A 19781-nucleotide genomic window follows, 5' to 3' on the forward strand; every position below is an offset into this window, starting at 1 on the left:
GGTGAAAAACTGTAGCTGGTTTAACGGGAGCCTTAAAAGTTCTAGCCTTTAAGACTTCCATTTAGGGTTTAATTAAAGACACTAGGATAAGCTAAAGGGGGGCTAAAAGTTTGAGCATAAAGAAGTGCTCACAACAGATTCTGTCTCCATGTTTCTTTATTCTTCTCTCTTCAATCCATCATTCCTTATTGTTTCTTCTTGTTCTTCCTTGTTCTACCTATTACAAATGTTCCCAGTCATATATATCCTTAAAACCAACAATTCCTCAGCCCTAGCAGGTATTGGGGTTGGAATTCTTTTGTCCTATATAAAATGAGATAAGGGTTCTCTCTCTCTCTCTCTCTCTCTCTCTCTCTCTCTCTCTCTCTTTCTCTCTCTCTCTGTGTGTGTGTGTGTGTGTGTGTGAGAGAGAGAGAGAGAGAGAGAGAGAGAGAGAGAGAGAGATCTGTGCACACCCAGTAAACTCCTTAATGGAGAAAGTTAGCTAAGAAAGGAATTAAATCATCAGGGGATTCTAGAAGGGAAAGTTAGTGTGCTATACTACCTTTATAGGTAGTAGATGCTTTCATCTTTTAAAAGGTTTATTTTTCAGTAAAAGTATGAATATGGCACATATTGTTTAAATTGGTGTGCTGCCTTTTTCCTCCCAGCATGCTTAGGATTGGGTACCCAAGCAACCTACATAAACAGTCAGGGGAAAACCACATCTCCTGATCTGATTAGCACATTCACCAGACACTTCAGTTTCTATGGGCATAAGTCTAGAGTTAGACTTACTTCTCTAAGCAAACAAGAGACCCAGACCTTTAGATTATCAGTTCCGGGCTGTACTGTTAACAGCTGTTCTGATCATGGGTGTTGTTGGGTCTTTTTCTGAGTTGCAGTTAATTATCTTTTCTGCTCTCCCTGAAAGTAAAGTACAAGCCATAAATATCCTGAATTAAAATCATCAGTAAACCGAGGTGAAGGTGAGTGTAAGGAGTTAAGAATCTTTAAGTGAGGTAAAACCAGAACAGCAGCTTGGGTAGTATTTCTATGTCCTTGAAGATCTGTAAATATCTTAAATGGAATGTTTAATGCCTGGACCCTAAGCACTGACCAAATGCCTGCTGATAAAGATAATTGCAGGGAGACAGATCTCTGCATTTACCTAGAAGAGAGGAACAACGCCTTGCAGAGGGAAACTGTTCTGAACTAGGGAATTAATTCTCAATTATGTAATATAAAGGGAGTCAACTACAATGAAAAATCTACAGCAAAAGATAGTCACTTGTTCACAAAGCAATAATGTCAAAAAGGCTTACTTATCAGAACCAGATCCCTTGGTTCTGATAAGTCTCTCATGAAACAATGGCTGAGCAATTACTATATAATGTTGTGGCTTGTAGCAGTGGTCCCTCTGGTAGGCAAGAGAATGAATCTTTATTTTTCATTACCACCCTACCCTTTAAGGTACTAAGGTGGTGTGGTTCTGTATATGTGTTGCTTTTATTGGTTAATGAATAAAGAAACTGCTTTGGCCTGTGATAGGGCAGAATAGAGCTAGGTGGGGAAAACTAAACTGAATGCTGGGAAAAGAAGAAGGAGTCAAGAGAAGCTATGTAGCCCTGTTGGAGAAAGACACTGGATGGAACCTTGCTGGTAAGTCACAGCCTTGTGACGATACACTGATTAATAGAAATGGGTTAACCAAAGATTTAAGAGATAGTTATCAATATGCTTAAGGATTGGACAAGCAGCAATTTAAATAATATAGTTTCAGTGTTATTATTTTGAGTCGGAGGGGTCAGGAAATGAATGAGTGGCCTCCTACTACAATGGGCACACCAATGTGGTCGACTATATCCACATAAAAGCTGGAAGCTTAAAAAGGAATTCTAGACATGAAAACACCAGAGTTTAACACAGCTTCTTCTCTGTTTTGTGGTGGTGTACCACAGCTCCTTTAAGAGAGGTCTTCCTGATTCAGTGGTAGAAAAAAACAAAACCAAAATAAAATGTGGCTTCAAAATGGTGGCTTCCTAGGCCATGCTGCCAGCATAGACAACTCTGACTCCTTCTGGATATCTGGCTATAGAGCATTTAAACAGGGTCTGTGAGCAGAGTGCTACAAATTGCTTAATGGCAACATAGATCCTCTGTGTGTCTAAAAATGGGGCAATGTATATGGTTCTCAGATGAAACAAACATGCCTCTGCCATTTTGGACTGGGTGGAGCAAGCAGGCAGGACCATGTTGGCCCTAATCATGCCCATTTAGCATTAAAAAAAAAGCATTTATGGTCGGGAAATAATTACAGATACACACTAAAAAGAGATTCAGACAGATATAGACCTCTAAATGGGTCACAGTGTTGGATAAATGTAAGTAAGCTTGGGAGAAAGAAGAAAAAGAATATAGACAGTTATAAATGAATGTAAATGGTTTTATAAAATAAGACAAAGTCTTTAAAGAGACAGTATAGACAGTCATAGATTAAAAGAGTAAAGACAATAAAATAAATATTAAAAAGTAATAGAGTAAAAACTAAGTCACATAAATATGGAAAATACACAGAGAGTCTAAATTGTGTATATTATTGTGTTTTCTTTGAATTCTTTGACTGTGAAGGAGTTAAGTACAAAAGACATTTTAGTGTATGAGCTGCTAAGTTAAACCAACATATATATTTTAAAGGTGAATTGACTCCAGAATTTGGGTATGGGAATTTGTTACTTTGAAAAAGAGGTTCTTCTTTTGTTTCCACAGAAGATGAGAACCTATGAATTTCTTCCAGACTAATGTGGTTTGATGAACTACGGATCCCTGAAAAGTCACTGCAAACACCCCCCAAAATTACTTCACCCAACAAAAAGCAGGAAGTAGTTTAGAAAGAACTATGCTCAAATTCCCAAATATTGTTTATAAATGTTTGTTTACATTTAAAGGGGGATATGATATAGAGATTAATACTTTGCATTGGTATGGATCTTGGTTTATTGATACAAATTTAAGATCAATTTTGCTATATGTGTATTTCTGCTCTTGGTTAAGGTTTATGCAGCTCATTTGAAAATGTAATGTATAATTAAGAAATACAGGTTAATAGTCATCTATAATAATCAAGCTTGTCATGTTAGTTAGGTTTTCTAGATACAGAGATATATTTCAGATGGATAGATATTCTTCAAATCTTTCAAAGACTACAAGAATATGGCACTTAAAATGTTTTAAGAACTTAGGACTTTCATGGCACAATAAGCACCAATTTACTTTAAGAGAATGATGATCATTGAAGAGGCTTCTCATGGAGCTTGCTATCCATTTGGGCAAGAAACTGCTCTTGTTTAAACTGCTTTACTGGACCTGCAGTACCCATAGAAAAAATGACTGCTGAACCTGCCTTAAGAAAGTGAGACAGTCCTTCAGGGTTCCTACTTCATGAAAGAGTCTGCCAAACATTCTCCAGGACACAAGAAGATGACTGACAAACTGCCAATATAGGTGGAACTGTCTGTCAGATTTCCTGTTTCATAGGAAAGTCTTCCAGATACTATGGGCCTATAGGCTGAAAATGGATGCTCCAATGATACAGAAGAACTTTGGGTGACTGTCCAGGCAGCACGATATCTCTGTCAGTTCTAGAGTTTTTGAAGTTGCTTATAATTCACTTCCTGCTAACTTAGGTAATCTTATATTTTTCTGCTGTCTTTGATGGAGTTGAAAAAATAGATAGCTATAGTTATAGTTTTCCTTAGTCATGATAAAAGATTAAGTAGATATAAATGCTGTAGCTGTAATTCTTATTTAATACCTGTCTTGTTATATGTAATTTTACTATGTTAAAGTTAAAACCTTCATTTTTATTTAGACAGAAAATGAGAAATGGTGTGAGAAGTTCTGTACACATGTTGCTTTTATAGGTTAGTGAATCAAGAAGCTGCTTTAGCTTGTGATAGGGAATAGTAGAGCTAGAGGGAATAGTAGAGCTAGGTAGGAAAAACTAAACTGAATGCTGGGAGAAAGAAGGTGGAGTCAAGAGAAGCCATGTAGCCCCACCAGAGACAGACACTGGATGGAACCTTGTTGGTAAGCCACAGCCATATGATGATATACAGATTAATAGAAATGGGTTAACCAAAGATATATGAGATAACTAACAATATGCTTAAGCAATTTAAGAATATAGTTTCAGTGTGATTATTTTGAGTCAGGGCAGTCAGGAAAAGAATGAACAGCCTTCTACTATACTAAGGTATCTAAGTTTGCTTGTTGAGGGATTTGTCTCTAGACAAACACAAGCACCAACACCCTTCTGAAAATCAGAACTGATAAGTGTTTCCACAAGTGTTAATTAAACAGTTCATAAAACTTTTACACATTTCTTCTTACAGGATGGATAAAACAATACAACAGGAAGGTATTCTGCTTTCCTTTCTGTTGCTGTAATGAAACACTCTCACCAAAAATGATTTGGGGGGCGTTATTTTAGCTCACAATTCCAGTCAGAGGGAGGTCAAGGCAGGAGCTCAAGGCAGGAACTTGCTGTTCCAAGCAGCATTACCTTCAACAAAGGAACTCACTTCTCAGACAAAGAGGTGTGGCAGGAGCCACAGGGGACACTGCTTGCTAGCTCATAGACAGGTTTATGCTAAGTTAGTTTTTTTTTTAAATGTAGTTCAGGAAATACAGGAAATATTGCCCAGGAAATAGTGCTGTCCACAGGGGGTAGGCCCAATTATTGATCAAGACAATCCCCACAGATATGCCCACAGCTCCTCGACTAAAGTTCTCCCCTCTCTTAAATGACTATAGGCTGTGTCAAGTTTACACGTGAAGTTGGCCATGACAGTGGGCATTACTGTGAATGCCATTTTAAAAGGTGAATTGGAGCTTGTTCTAAGAAGTAATTTACATCACGTCTTCACATCAGACAGTTGTATGCAGTAAATCTGAGACTGAAATAGCAATCAAGTATCAGGACCATCCATTGCATGCCATCCACCTCTTTTAATTCTATTCCCAGACATAGTCATGACTGTATTCTAGCACTGAAGGATCTCTCATTGTCTAGAAGGAAAAACGAAGAGTCTTTTATCTCACTCTTGCATAGTGGACTACCTGGGGATGTTATCTTTGCCTGGGTGACTCCCAAAACTGCTTATTGACCTCCTGAAGAACCCCTAAAATCCAAATAGCAGAAATTTTATATCCATCCAAAGCATTCTGTTGTTGTGAAGGAGGTGACTGACAGTTGGAGTGCCTAGTGCAATAACTGATTGTTTTCTCTTCTCTGGTGGTCTGTTCTTTGCATCAGGTGTTTAACTGTGGTCCCACATTGGTGTCACTTGGCAAAAAGCACACACTTTGTTATGTCATTGTACAATATCCTTAGAGGGTATAGTGAATTTTCTTCAAAGAGAAAAGATGCACCATTGTTTGATTCTCAAACCAAAGACTCTTTGATTTGTATCACTGAAAAAAGGCACAAACTTTGTTTATGAACAAATACATTGCACATCGAGGGCATTGGGGTTTAACATTACAGCTTTCTGGGAGGTTGGTTATTGTATGGACAAAGAGGAAAGGAGGAAGGAGTGAGAAGAGAAATGCCTTAGGGGAGAAGAGAAGCTAGGGCAGGAAATGGAGAAGAGAAAGCAGAAGAAAGAAAGAAAGAAAGAAAGAAAGAAAGAAAGAAAGAAAGAAAAAAAGAAAGGAAGGAAGGAAGGAAGGAAGGAAGGAAGAAAGGAAGAAAGAAAGAAAGAAAGAAAGTAAGCAAGCCAGCCTCGGGGGAGAAGGAAACTTAGGAGATGGAGACCTGGCATCAGATCCTGCGCATGGGTGACCAGGCCGGACATCTCCAGGTCTCAGTTGGTTCAGCTGGGCCTGCTCCAGAAGAAGAAGTTGCAGTTTGATGACGGGTCATTAGGAGGACCTTGTGGCCTGGCACACACATAGAAATGGCGACCCAGGTTGGGTCCTGGTTTTTTCACAATCCGCATCACACATGGCTCCCTGTGGCCTCTGCAGAGGGGTGCGGGTGAGGGCCCACTCAGCACAGACTTCCAGAATGAGGTCTGTACCTCCTTCTCGTCTTTGACCTCAGAATCCTTGGTTTGCTCATCCACCATTGTGGTTGTCATATTCTCTTCTGGAGGCTTTGGGGTAAGAAGGGTGGCCACCAGAGGCAGCCTAGGTAGTTCTACATCAGAAGTTTGGGAAAGGCTAGCAGAAGGCTGAAAATAACTCAGCAGGTCTTTCTGGCGTCTTCTGGAGCCACCTTGACGTTTTCGAGGCCTGGATGAGTGCCTGTGGGCCTGTATTTTTTGCTGTTTCTGGACCTGGGCTTCATGGCTGGGCTGCAGGACTGGCTGCCCCCGCTTGAGTGCTTGTTCACGAGGAACTAGGAAGCCAAGAATCTTGAGCTGGGTACCTGCAAACTCAGGGAGGAAACGGGTGCACAGAGCTGGGCACTGTTTTGCTGGTACACAGGACACATTCAAAACAGCTCCCACAGGGCAGTGGTCAGAGCCCATAACTTCAGGGAGCAGGAAGGCATCTTGGAAAGTGTCTACGATTAGAGTCCTGTCTCCTAGTACATAGTCAACTCTGCTACCATAGTTGAGACGGCGGGCACCAGTGATCACTGACCAGCAGGTGAAGGCTCTCTCCTGTTTTGGATAGAAATAACGGTAGCTATCTATAAAAGGCGCTACATGGGACTCAGCCTGGTACTCCAGGTCACTGATCAAGCCATCCATCCACTTACGCCCCGGGTCTTCTTCGAAGCACTCTAGATTGCCAGCATCGCAGTGGTCAATGGGGCGGTGAGCTGTATTCAGGTCCCCCAGGATTATAACATGGCAGCCAGCTGCCAGGAGCGCTTCTGCTCTGATCTGCAGCAGGCGATAGAAACGCATCTTAAAGGTCAGCCGCTCAGGCCTCCCAGGATTCGCATATGGGCAGTACACGTTGATCAGGGTCAAGGGCCTCTCCTTGCCTTCCCACGTGCAGATCTTATGCTGCGTAAGGAGAGCCCGGCCCTCACTATCCAGAGCCCGGAGCTGCTCTTGGGTGAACTCAGTCATGTTTCCATAGCAACCAATATCCCCATTGAGGGTGGCAAACAGACCACTCAGGCCTTCTTCAGCAGCCACTGGGGTAGCACTGTCCTTACAGAAAGTGGCCACACCAGAATAGCCACTCTGGCCGCGGCTGAAGCTGAAATAGGAGTTGTAGCCCTCAACGACAGCCAGGGGCTCCATCAGTGCGTCTCTGGTCACTTTGGTCTCCTGGAGACAGACAATATCGGCATCCAGCTCTTCCAAAACGTGTCGCAAGACCGTTGAACAGTTACTGGGTACCTGGCATCCCAGACCTTGCAGGGGCCTCCGGATCCCGTTGATATTCCAGCTTACCACGCGCAACATTTTGGTAGACTGTACCGTTTCACAGACTGTATGTATAGGCATAGTCAAACTGTTATCCGGAAGTTAACTGGCTCCCACCTTCCTCGTGCGTTTGCGCAGGTGTTCTTATCCCCCAAAGCACCGGACTGCTCGCGGGGGCTTCAAGTTCAGTTCTCTTTGGTGAGAGATGAACTATGGTGAGAACAGATTCCAACGAGGAAGGAAGGCTGGGTTGTATAGGCTGGTGACGTCAGCACTCAGAAAACTGATGCAACGGTTTGCAAGTACAAGACCTACCTGGACTACGCAGTCAGACCATATCCAAAATCCTGGGAAGAGTGAACTGCGAGAAGAATGTCTATGGTCCTTTTCTTCTGGCTGAACACAGACCAGACTCCTGAGTTCCCGATTTCCTTCCTCCTCTATTCAAAAGTCCCTTTGATACATCAGTTTAGTTACAACTGGCTTTCCAAAGACTATGACTAAAAAGCAAACAGTGTTCTTCCTAACATTGAACAATCAACCAAGCAGAGTCTTCCCAAGACACCCAAGTTACAAACATGAGAATTTCTTTTTGGGAGACACCAGTCAGTGAAGAGGCAGTCTTAGCTTGTAGTGTTGTCTTTTGTATCTGAGAGCATGCAGACTTGAGCTGGGCTGCTTTCACACAGTGGAAGAACAACACGGAGGGTAGCAGAGACAAAGGTCAGAAAAATATGTACTTCATCCAAATATTTGGTAGTTTTACTTGTCAGCTAAGAACACTGATTCATATAATTAGTGTACATTGCCACACACACACACACACACACACACACACACACACCCTTTCAAGCACTCAGTTTACCACTTCAGAACTCTCTTTGAAACTGTACTTCAAATACTGTAAAATCAGAAGTCACCACAGTAGGAAAAGGATGAGCCTAAGGAAATTGGAAGAGGAACATGAGGTCTCAGGTTATTTCTCCATCCTTTGGCTAGATATGATAGAAGACACAGTAGGGGAAGTGAGAGAAGTTTATAAAGCAAAAAAGAGTGTGGAGAAAGAAAATAGAAGGTCTGAGAGCAAACAATCATCCATCAGTCACAAAGAAGAGGAGCATGACCCCAAAAATTTTACCATGGGACCTTTTACAACTCATAAACACTTTCAGTAACGTAGCAGAATACAAGATAAACTAAAAAAAAAGTATCCCTCCTTTATACAGATAATAAACAGACTGAGAAAGAAATCTGAGAAACATCACCCTTCACATAGCCACAAATAGCATAAAATATCTCAGAGTAACTCTAAACAAACAAGTGGAAGACTTGTATGACAAGAACTTTAACTCTTTGAAGACAGAAATTGAAGAAGACATCAGAAAGTGGAAAGCTCTCCTATGCTCTTGGGTAGGTAGAATTACCTTAGTAAAAATGACAATCTTACCAAAAACAATCTACAGATTCAATGCAATGCCCATCAAAATCCCAGCAAAATTCTTTGCAGGCCTCAAAAGAATGGTACTCAACTTCATATAGAAAAGCAAAAAACCCAGGATAGCCAAAACAATCCTGTACAATAAAAGAACTTCTGGGGGCATCAAAATTCCTGACTTCAAACTCTACTACAGAGCTACAGTACTGAAAACAGCCTGGTACTGGCATAAAAATCCAGATATTAATCCACACACCTATGAACATCTGATTTTTGACAAAGAAGCAAAAAATATCAAATGGAAAAAAGCATATTTAACAAGTGGCATAACTGGATATCAACATGTAAAAGAATAAAAATAGACCCCATCTATCACCATGCACAAAATCAAGTCCAAATGGATCAAAGACCTCAACATAAAGCCAGTCACACTGAACCTCACAGAAGAAAAAGTGGGAAGTACACTTGAACACATTGGCACAGGAGACCACTTCCTAAATATAACCCCAGCAGCACAGACACTGAGAGAAACAATTAATAAATGTGATCTTATGAAACTGAAAAGCTTCTGTAAAGCAAGGGACACAGTCAACAAGACAAAATGATAGCCTACAGAATGGGAAAAGATCTTCACTAACCCCACGTCAGACAGAGGTCTGATCTCCAAAATATACAAAGAACTCAAGAAATTGGTTATCAAAAGAGCAAATAATCTAATAAAAAAAATGGAGTACAGACCTAAAAAGATAGCTCTCAACAAAGGAATCTAAAATGGCTGAAAAACACATAAGGAAATGCTCAACATCCTTAGTCGTCAGAGAAACGCAAATCACAAGAACTCTGAGCTTCCATCTTATACCTGGCCAAGTTAAAAAATACTGATGACAACTTATGCTGGAGAGGTTATGGGGTAAAGGGAACACTTCTGCATTGCTGGTGGGAATGCAAGCTGGTACACACTCTTTGGACGTCGCTGTGGCGATTTCTTCGAAAATTAGGAAACAACCTTCCTCAAGACCCATCAATACCATTTTTTGGTATATATCCAAAGGATGCTCAATTGTACCACAAGGACATGTGCTCAGCTATGTTCATAGCAGCATTGTTTGTCATATCCAGGACCTGGAAACAACTTAAAGGCCTCTCCACTGAAGAGTGGGTAAGGAAAATGTGGTACTTTTCCACAATGGAGTACTACACAACAGAAAAAAATAATGACATCTTGAAATTTGCAGGCAAATGGATGGAGCTAGAAAACATCATATTGAGGGAAGTCCCTCAGACCCAGGAAGACAATTATCACATGTACTCCCTCATAAGTGGTTTTTAAACATAAAGCAAAGAACACTAACCTACAAATCACAATCCCAGAGAACCTAGACAACAATGAGGACCCTAAGAGAGACATACATGGATTTAATCTACATGGGAAGTAGAATAAGACAAGATCTCCTGAGTAAATTAGGAGCATGGGGACCTTGGGAGAGGGTTGAAGGAGAGAGGAAAGGCTGGGAGGGGACCAGAGGAAAATATAGAGCTCAATAAAATCAATTTAAAGAAAAAGGAGAAGAACACAGAATATTTTTGTGCATGTAGGTCATCAAGCCCTTAGGGCTGGAAATGGTTGCAGGGCCAATGGTCTAAATGCTCAAAGTTAGAACTACAGAGAGAACAGATTCAGGGTTCTGTGCTATGGCGATGAAAGGTGGGGGGAAAGAGAAGGAGCACCCTAGCCCCAGGCCACCTCTGTGCATCCCCCCCCCACCCCAGGACCCTCTTCAGCAGCAGGTGAAAACCTTGTAATTTGTCTCCTCTGAGATTTCCACTGGCTTAAAACCTGACCTCAGAGGAGTCTTCATGGGCTTGCCTTACAAGTTGGTTTTTACACCATCCACACCATCTTGGAGGGGATGGAAAGGCCAAGTAGTTTCTGACACAAGCAGCCATTTCCAAAGTATGTTCATGAGCAAGGACATTAGTGAACCCTGAATCTGGTAACCACCCTTCACAGTAAAGCAGAAGAGTGTCATGTAAAAGCTCTCGGCTACAGGCTTCATTGGCAGGGATCTGGTTCTGAGGACATTCTGTCGTAGGAACTACTTGAAAGTTGGGACCAATCTGAATCCCTGATGGACTATCTGAACCACAGCCTGTAAACCAAGCTATTTTAATAAATCCCGTGTGGTGTGTGTGTGTGTGTGTGTGTGTGTGTGTGTGTGTTGGTGTGTTCATTTAGGATTTACTAGAATGTATGTATGTATCCTGACTAACACAATGCAAATTTGTTAAGGCTCTATGAAATATTGCTCATTTTCCTTATACAGTCTATTACCATACTTCTCTCTTTCTCTGTGTGTGCATATGTGTGTCGGGTCATGTGTATTCATACATGAAAAGGCTACAGAAAAAAACTCAGTTGTCATCCCTTAGATACCTTCCACTTTGATTTTTGGGACTTGGGTAGTGCCTGTCTCCAACATTTATGCTAGTTTGAATAAACCAAGCAAATTGAGGCTGTATCAATTTAGTTTTATTAATAGCTACAAAATACACTTATTTTTAAAGACAAACTAAAAATATTCTCTGGATGTTGAGAAGTAAATAATGCTTTTCTAAATAACAGTGGAACCAGGAACGATTTTAGACTGAATGGTAACCCATGCAGGTGTACAGAAAACTTCAGTGCTGTGGCAGAAGTGGGACTCCGAGGAAAACCCACAGCACTAAAATACACGTGTTAGGAAAGAAAACAGGTGGCGATATCAATGATCTAAACATCTGTCTCAAAATAGTTGAACAAAGATATCCAAGGAAGCTAGAAGAAATAAGACATCTTTATATTTCTAAAAATAGAGAAAAAAGCACAATTATATAAAATAAAGAAAGAAAGCTGAAGATTGTAGGTTTGAAAACAGCAGCAACAACAATTGGTAATCCCAAAGCAAGGCTGATCTAAGAGAAAAAGGATAGATAATAAGTTGCCAATATCAGCAACAAATGTAGTTTAACTCAAATTTAACTCAATTTTTTTTGTTTTGTTTTGTTTTTTGGGTTTTTTGTTGTTTTTTTTTCTTTTTCTGGTTTTTTGTGGTTTTTTTTGAGATAGGGTTTCTGTGTGTAACAGTGCTGGCTGTTCTAGAACTCACTATGTAGACTAGTAGGCATGCAACTCAGAGATCTGCCTGCCTCTGCCTTTTAGGGTCTGGGACTACAGGTACGTGCTACCAGCGCCTGACTCACTAACTCAGTATTTCAACAAAAACATTTTACTACCTATAAAGGGCACCAAGTATGAGCAGGAAAGGAAATAGGATGCTCTGAATTAGTTTTGAAAGTGTCCATAAAATTCACATTTCAGGCTGGGCAGTGGTGGCACATGCCATTAATCTATTTTAGCACTTGAGAGGCAGAGGCAGGCAGATCTCTGTGAGTTCAGTGCCGGCCTGGTTTTCAGAGTGAGTTTCAGGACAGACAGGACTGTTCCACAGAGAAACCCTGTCCCAAGAAACAAAACAAAACAAAACAAAACAAAAAATCACATTTCAGATTCTATTACATTCAATTTAGTACAACAACATTCTCTGGACAATAATACAGGCTACTATCAATTTGGTGGTAAAGGCCTAGAAAAGAAGAAATCTCATATGTTGTGAGCTTTGAAAGAACGGAGTCAGCACCAGCTCTAATCACAATCCCCAGAATGTGACTTTAGGAAAGTTTATAACCTCTCTAAGCTCCATTTTCTCATATTTTTTAAAAAAGGAAAACAATAGCCAAACTTATTGGCACATGCTGGAAGGGTGAAAGATTAAAACAGCAAGCATGTTCAAGTTCCCACAGAACACCTTCCCCGTAATGACCCATGACCTCAGGTTTACCATTTGAATATTTGTAGGAAAAATTCAGAAACATTGAAAAAAATAAGGTCATTCATTTTCAAAAGCTTGATATTTCTTTTTTTTTTTTGCCCATTTTGACTGGGGAGGTTTCATTGATAATTTATTTAATTTCATTTTACATTCCATGGTCCTCCTACCCATTCCTCCTGCTCCCCCGTGGATTGTCAACTGTTCAATAAAAATGATGTTACCAGCTGTGCTGAGGATGGAGCTCAATGGCATACAGGTTTGACTACCGTGTGTGAAAGTTTTCGGGTTTGCTTCTCAGTTTCATTAAAAGGGAAAAGAAAAAGTGGGTTAACAATATATGAACGAAACACAGCACCACATGAGAAAGTAAAAGTGAAATAACAAGATACAAGTTTAGCTAGGTTTCATGGAGTAGTTTTTTTCTTGAGTAGTGGTAATATATGGTAAGAACTAAACCGATCGTGGAACGCTGGCAAACTTTGTTGGGAAGTCCTTCCATCTCATGCGTTGGCATTATACAAGAGCGCACTCTGATAGCTCTGGCTGTGTGCCAGGGTAGTTTCCGAGAGACTCTCATCTTGACCCGCAACAGAGGGTCTAGGATCCATGGGATCCATACCGTCTACATTTCAGATGCTCAGGGTTCTTCACACACTGAATAAACCTGACAGGCCTGTGGGAAAGAAGCAAGAAAGGAAATCAAGGGACAGGATGAGGACTACTGGCAAGATGGGTCGTGGGGTAAAGGGACTCACTGCCGAGCCATGCCCGATGAGTGGAGAGCTTGATCTCCCAAGATCCCGCGGTGGAACAAAGCCCTGCTTCCTACAAGTTGTCTTCAGATGCTCACATGAAAGCTATGGTATGTGCGCACACATGCAGACGTACATCCATGCAGCAAATAAACATAAATGTAACAAAAATGTAACAAAATTTAAGAGGAAAGAGACTGAACGATGTACCAATGGTCCATTCATCAATGAAAGAAGACCCTTCGGCAACCAAAGGAAAATGGACCACTGGCCAGCCACACACATGCCTCTCCCCAGCAACAACACTGAGAACTGTCTAGCCCAGGAGTAAACGACTTGAAAGGGTGCCCCATTCACTTGTAAGACCATAGAAATCCATACCAAGGAGGGAGTGCAATGGAAATATATGGAGGTGAAAAGCGAACCTCTGGTTCAAATGCATTACAAGTCTGTGACAGCTACTGATCACAAGATAGCAGATGCGACCACAGAAAGCAGGCCCACCCACATTCCTGAGGGTTCTATCTTTCCCAGTTAGGGAGCTTCCTGATGACTTCTGGGGGAAAGCAAGAGATAGCACAGAACTCAGGGACTGTCCTTAAGAGGTAGGGATACTGTCAGAGGGCCATGCTTCCTCTACACGCAGCATGCTTTAGGATCTAACTAGTAAATTTAAAAGACTGTCATTTTCATAAATGTGAGCTCACAAAACCATGGAGTCTATGTTCCTCAACCTCCTCCAGCCTGCCAGCACTGATTTTTTTTTCATTTAACTTCTGCAGCATGTTGAATTTATTTTTTTTTTAACCTGGCAGTTTCCAAAGAAGAGCCAGCTTGATTGATGGGAAATTCAGGTCATCTGGAAAATGAGCCATCCGTTCTTTAAATCTGCCTTCGAGATATGGTAGGCGATGTGAAGAGGCATAAAAATTACTCTGCCCCTTCAGCCTGTGTGTACGTTACAGAGCCCTTTGTCTGGGCTTTGGGCTTTGGGCTTTGGTCTTGGTTGAAGCTGTTCCTCATGGGAAAGCTTCAAAAGTGCTGTAGAAGTGGCTGGCTGTCCATGTCTGTATCATTGGTTGTAACCAGTCAAAAACAATGAGGGAACCCCCAGTTTTGGAGTTACAGGTGACTTTAAAGATATATACCAGCCCATAGGTTAACAGTAAATTTCTGTTAAGAATTTACATTGGGTGCCCACTTCGGCAGCACTGATACTAAAATTGGAACAATACAGAGAAGATTAGCATGGCCCTTACGGGAAGATGACACACAAATTGTGAAGCATTTGATTAAAAAAAAAAAAGAATTTACATTGGTTTTGGTTTTAATCTAGAAAAGACAAGTCTTTGTAGACTGCCCTGTGGAAATTTACCAAATAATAGGCATTTACATTTGAATCTAACCAAGGAGATTTCACATGCAAATTTATAGCCAGTCACGGAATCTTAAAACTTGGGAGAAAAGTCTTGGCGAGGCATGTTTCTGTTCCCCTAAAGGCCAGCAGTAAAGCAGGAAGTGTGTCCTCTAAGGGTCAGCCAGCTTCTGGGGCAAGTCACTGCTTAGGGCTGGCACAAAAGGAGGAAGAGGATGAATGGGCAGGCAGCCAGATGGAAGCCATTGTCTAGGGAAACCAGCTAGGTTTGGTGGCACAGAAGAAGCTACCACAGATCACATACCACCAAGGCCTGAGAAGTATCGCTGAAGCCCGTTCAGGTCACACAGCTGTTTTGTTCACAACAAATCATTTACTGTCCTGGATACATGGCTCGGTGATTAAGAACACTGACTGATTTTCCAGAGGATCCGCGTTCAGTTTCAGACTCTCACATGGTGACTCACAGTCATCTGTAATTCCAGCTCTAAGGACCCAATGCCCCCATCGGCCTCCAGGCACAAATGTCATGCACAAACATGGATGCAAGCAAAATACTCATACATTAAAAAATAAAATATTTAGAGGGATTGGATAGATAGCTCAGAGGTTAAGAGCACTGGTTGCTCTTACAGAGGTTCTGAGTTCAATTCTCACAAGCCACATGGTGGCTCACACCCATCTCTAATAAGATCTGGCTCCCTCTTCTGGCCTGCAGACATACATGCCAGCAGAATACTGTTAACATAATAAAGAAATAAATCTTAAAAAATAAGAGAAATCAATTACCAGTAGTCATCCCTGCAGGCAAATGCAATATTCCTTTTTTGTACAATCAGCTTCAGCTCATTTATGGAGGATCCTGAACATGAGTCACTAGGGAAGAAAGAAAATACTCAAGTAATAAGATCTTTCAAACACCCTCTGAGTGTCCTCTGCATGAGTGCTCCTGGGAACAGCATTGAGTAGAGGTGGACCAGAAGTCCACCTCTTGGGTTCTCAGGTCAGCAGGAGCAGAGGTGGGAAACTGTGACTGTCCTTTGTGAAGACAGAATTAAGACATCAGAAGGAGGGCTCAGAGCAGAGTGGGCATGCCCGTCTGTCCCCGCTGTACTCTTGTGATCTTGCATTTCTCCACAGGCTGACTCAGAGACTATCAGTCTGCTACAGACAGTGACATACCTGGAATCTGCTTCGATGTTATGCATCACCCAAGCCTGGAGTTTATGAACCTTATTTGGGTCCAGATTAAAGACTTCCACACTTCCAAAGGTACTAAAACAGAAGAGATAAAAAACATCCTTGATCCCAGACCAGCGTGCAGGGCATTCAGACCTGTCAGAACTCACACAGCTGGACACCACTGAGCAATCATACCTCACCTCCTACCTTTCCCCATTTGACATGACTCTTGGATTCCATATTTCAAGATAAGATTTTTTTTTCCCAAGACTGGGTTTCTCTGTGTTACAACTCTGGCTGTTCTGGAATTCACCAAGATCGCCTGCCTCTGCTTCCCATACTAGGATCAGAGGCTTGCGTCTCCACCGCCCAGACCAGATGAGATTTTAACTATACTTTGGTGCTGATTAATACATATGAGATACTTGATGTAGCATTACCAGAGAGCTGCTTACAACCACGGAATCTCTGCTCACCAATGCCTTTTTAGATTCGTCCTTGTTAGTGTGGACAGCGACTTTCCCTGTGGCAGGGACTTAGCTCTCTAATATCAGATGACAAGATTCTGAGTGCTAGCTAGCATCTTCACCCAAAACCCATGGGAAAAGAGGGTCAGAAGAAGACAAAAGAGTTAATGTTGGTTTGTAAAATTAAGATTGAAACAGAAGAGAGGAACAATTAACAGAGGGTACCTAGAGTGTCCAGGAAAAAAATTATACATGCTTCCATCTTCAGAAGTATTTTTATCAGAGAAAAATTAGAGAACAAAGGCCATTGACGTGATAAAAACTAAGACAAGAAGGAGGCCCGCCCAGTACAGGAGGCTTGAGGGTGGGCCAATTCAGTCCTGAGGAATAAATGAGAAAATAATAGCTGATATGCCATGGGGAGTTTTCATTAAATGTGGAAGTCTCTCTTGGTTTATCTCTGTAACATCCTCACCTTATCACTTATGCATACAGGGACTCCCAGAGGTTAGCTGCCTGCCCAAGGTCACACAGGGTATGTGTAATGACCGCTGGGCTGGTATCCACCCTGTTAAACCACTGGTGCTTTGCTGACAATGCTGCCATAAAAGAGTGAAGATCAGAGCCCAGCGCGGGTTCTGATGTCTCAGGACATCTCTGCTGCTGAAGTGGGATTCCCACTCTTCACATGGAGGAGAGACAAGTGAGCCATTATTCCTGAATGGTGGGGAGGCAGGCCAGACAGAATGGGTGAAATGGGAGGATGGTATGCGAGGGGGAAAGAGAGCTGAGAAGATTATGTGAGACCTCAGAAAGTGAAGAGCAATGGCTGGTAACCATATAATGGCCCTTAGGAACGTTGGAGGGTTTCAGACAAAGGAGAAACCAGAGCAAACATTGACCCAGGAAGAAAAACATCTTCTGAGAATGCAGAAACTCCTTTTTAAGTTCAGCTCTTCGGGAACGAAAGAAAGGCACATTCTTTTGAGGAATGCCGTGTCCAACAGACGACTATGTGAAGCACGATTAATAAAAACTTCGAGACAGATATTGGGGTTCAACCTGAAGACAAGAAAAGCAAAGCAGCCAGCCACGGGCTCTCACCTCAACCTCCATCCAAAAATGGTGATCCTGCTTCCAGGAAATCTCAGAATAAAACTGAGACTGAGGGCTGCCTCCTCCTGTTTTATAACCCTCTCTAGGTCCGGGATTAAGGGCGTGCACCACTAACCACCTGGTTTCTATGGCAAGCTAGTGTGGCTACTGAGATTAAAGGTGTGTGTCATTGCTGCCTCTTCTGTAAGACTGGTCAGTATGGCTGTTTTGCTTTTCTGATCCTCAGGCAAACTTTATTTATTAAACTGTAAATGAAATGCCATTATAACTATAGTAACGGTGATACATAACCCTTGCAAACAGGCTACAAGGAAAGGAAAGAAGTACCTGTTTTTGTAAAATGGTTCACTGAGAGACCCATTGAGCATCACTTGGACCACACCACAGGCAGTTTCTGCAAACTTAAAAAAGAAACCCATTATTATTCTACAGTAATTCCATTCAAAAGAGTATGCAGTAATAGCTAGGAGGGAGAAAATAGCCTCTACGCTTTCAGCCCAGGAATGGTGACTCTATCCAATAGTCTAAGCCATTGGAAATATTTGTTTTGCATGAGTTCTTGATGCAGCCTTGCTAGTCTGTAAATGATGTGGAAGTTGAAAGTCTAGAGTGGGAAACAGAGTATCTCTAAAAGAAGGAAATGAAGGCGCTCGCCTGGTGTCATGTACTGTAGAGGCTTCACCTTATTTAGCAGAAGCAAGATGGACAATTTAGGGGCAAGGGGAATGGAACACTGTGGAAAGAGAAACTTAGGTAAGAGCCAATGACCCCGAGGCTCTAAAAAAGGCACCAAGAGAAAAAGGAGACGGCCTGAAGAACTCGCTCTGTAGACCAGGCTGGACTTTGAACAGAGAGAGTTTTATTTCCTCAAGCAACCAACTTTCATCTGGAAAATTCATTAAGAACTGGAGTGAACCATGTGAATGGAGTACTGTGCAGCTTCCGCTGAAGACAGACCAAGACCTCTGGGACCTAGGTTTCCTTCCGTGACATCTGTGCACACGTTTCATTGTAACGATGGGTGGAACAGCTTTAGCCATTGGTATGAAGAGCTCCGTGAGAAATGAGAGCTTGACTTCCCAGGGTCGTCTAGAGTCTTCAGTGATCGATACCTGGTACGTGGCGGAGGGGAAGTTTTGCTCGGTAAAGTTCCAAGGAAAGAAAAGATGGCAGGAAAAATCTCTCTTTGAACTAGAGATTAGGAAAGAACAAGGAAGCGGAAGTACCGTATAGGAGACAAAATCCCTGTCCCAAAGACTAGGTGGGATTTCAAATGAAGCTGTGACAGTAAAGGGCTGTAGGTTGTGGGAAGCAGTGGTGTTTGTCAGGGAAGCGTCAGTAGATGCTGAAAAGTCAGTTCACGGAAGGCCATGTATGCAGTTGAGGAAACTGGATATTATTCTGCATTGACTTCTACACCACTGAGTGATCTGGAGCAGAATTATGAAGTTCAGTGGTGCTTGCCTTGCTACAGAGGGAGATAAGTAGGGGTGCACCCCTAACCCTGATGAGTCATCATTAAACACCGACCCAGAAGAGCACTGGACCCCACAAAGTACAATTTTCATAAGTCCCTGACACAAGGAAAGCTTGGCTCAGTTGACCTCGAGGTCACATGACTTAGCAGCAAGATGACCTGGAGATTCAAACCTGTAAGAAGAACCACCCTTACTGTCAAAGATAGGGACTGGACTGTTTGCCTTCTTCCATGAGGCAAGGATCAAGGTGCCAGTGCTGCAGTCACCCTCAGTCACCCTCACCATTTAACTCTTAGTACCAAGGGTTGAAATGGGAGTACAAGAAAGCACTGCATATATATATATATATATATCTCACATGACCTGTCGTAGAAGGTTTTAATGATGGTGTGGCTGTAAAACATACCCCAGAGTTGATAGCATAAGTGAAAAAGCATTCTCTTAAAAAGGAATAAAAAAGAAACACACAGTGTCTCTGAGTATTCAAAACTTGTAGTAAGTGTTCAACAATACTAGGCCAACCAGCTATAAGGAATGTAGCCCTCTGTGTGTTTCTTTGGGACTGAACAGCTGTGGAATCTGGTGGGACAGAAATCTCTGTCAACAAATATGTTTGGATTTTTTCTTTTCCTTTCACTTGTTTTTCTTGATCATTTTCATTTTTTCCCCATTGGTCTACTTACAAAGGAATTTTTACTGCTGAGGCACAACTAATAGGGGAAAAAGTAAATATGCTT

At 41.9% G+C, this 19781-nt stretch overlaps 1 protein-coding gene, 1 non-coding gene and 1 pseudogene across 2 annotated transcripts in view; 1 reads left to right on the plus strand and 2 right to left on the minus strand.

Moving 5' to 3' along the window:
- Nucleotides 1-4969: 4969 nt before the first annotated feature.
- Nucleotides 4970-8362, minus strand: LOC125387562 (DNA-(apurinic or apyrimidinic site) endonuclease 2 pseudogene; annotated as a pseudogene).
- A 2951-nt stretch (nt 8363-11313) lies between these two features.
- Nucleotides 11314-19781, minus strand: part of Cd38 (CD38 molecule) — a 53618-nt gene continuing 45150 nt past the window's right edge. The window contains exons 5-8 of the mRNA XM_087909058.1: nt 17894-17967; nt 15984-16076; nt 15591-15677; nt 11314-13347 (exon numbers count right to left, since the gene is read on the minus strand). Of these exons, the coding sequence (XP_087765184.1) occupies nt 13272-13347; nt 15591-15677; nt 15984-16076; nt 17894-17967 (330 nt within the window). The 3' untranslated portion in view covers nt 11314-13271. The remainder of the gene's footprint in view (nt 13348-15590; nt 15678-15983; nt 16077-17893; nt 17968-19781) is intronic.
- Nucleotides 14620-14725, plus strand: LOC125387656 (U6 spliceosomal RNA). The gene has a single exon (XR_015002910.2). It is a non-coding gene; the product is annotated as a U6 spliceosomal RNA (small nuclear RNA).

This window comes from Myodes glareolus, chromosome 8 (genome assembly GCF_982192425.1).
Source record: "Myodes glareolus chromosome 8, mMyoGla1.1, whole genome shotgun sequence".
Lineage (NCBI taxonomy): Eukaryota > Metazoa > Chordata > Mammalia > Rodentia > Cricetidae > Myodes > Myodes glareolus.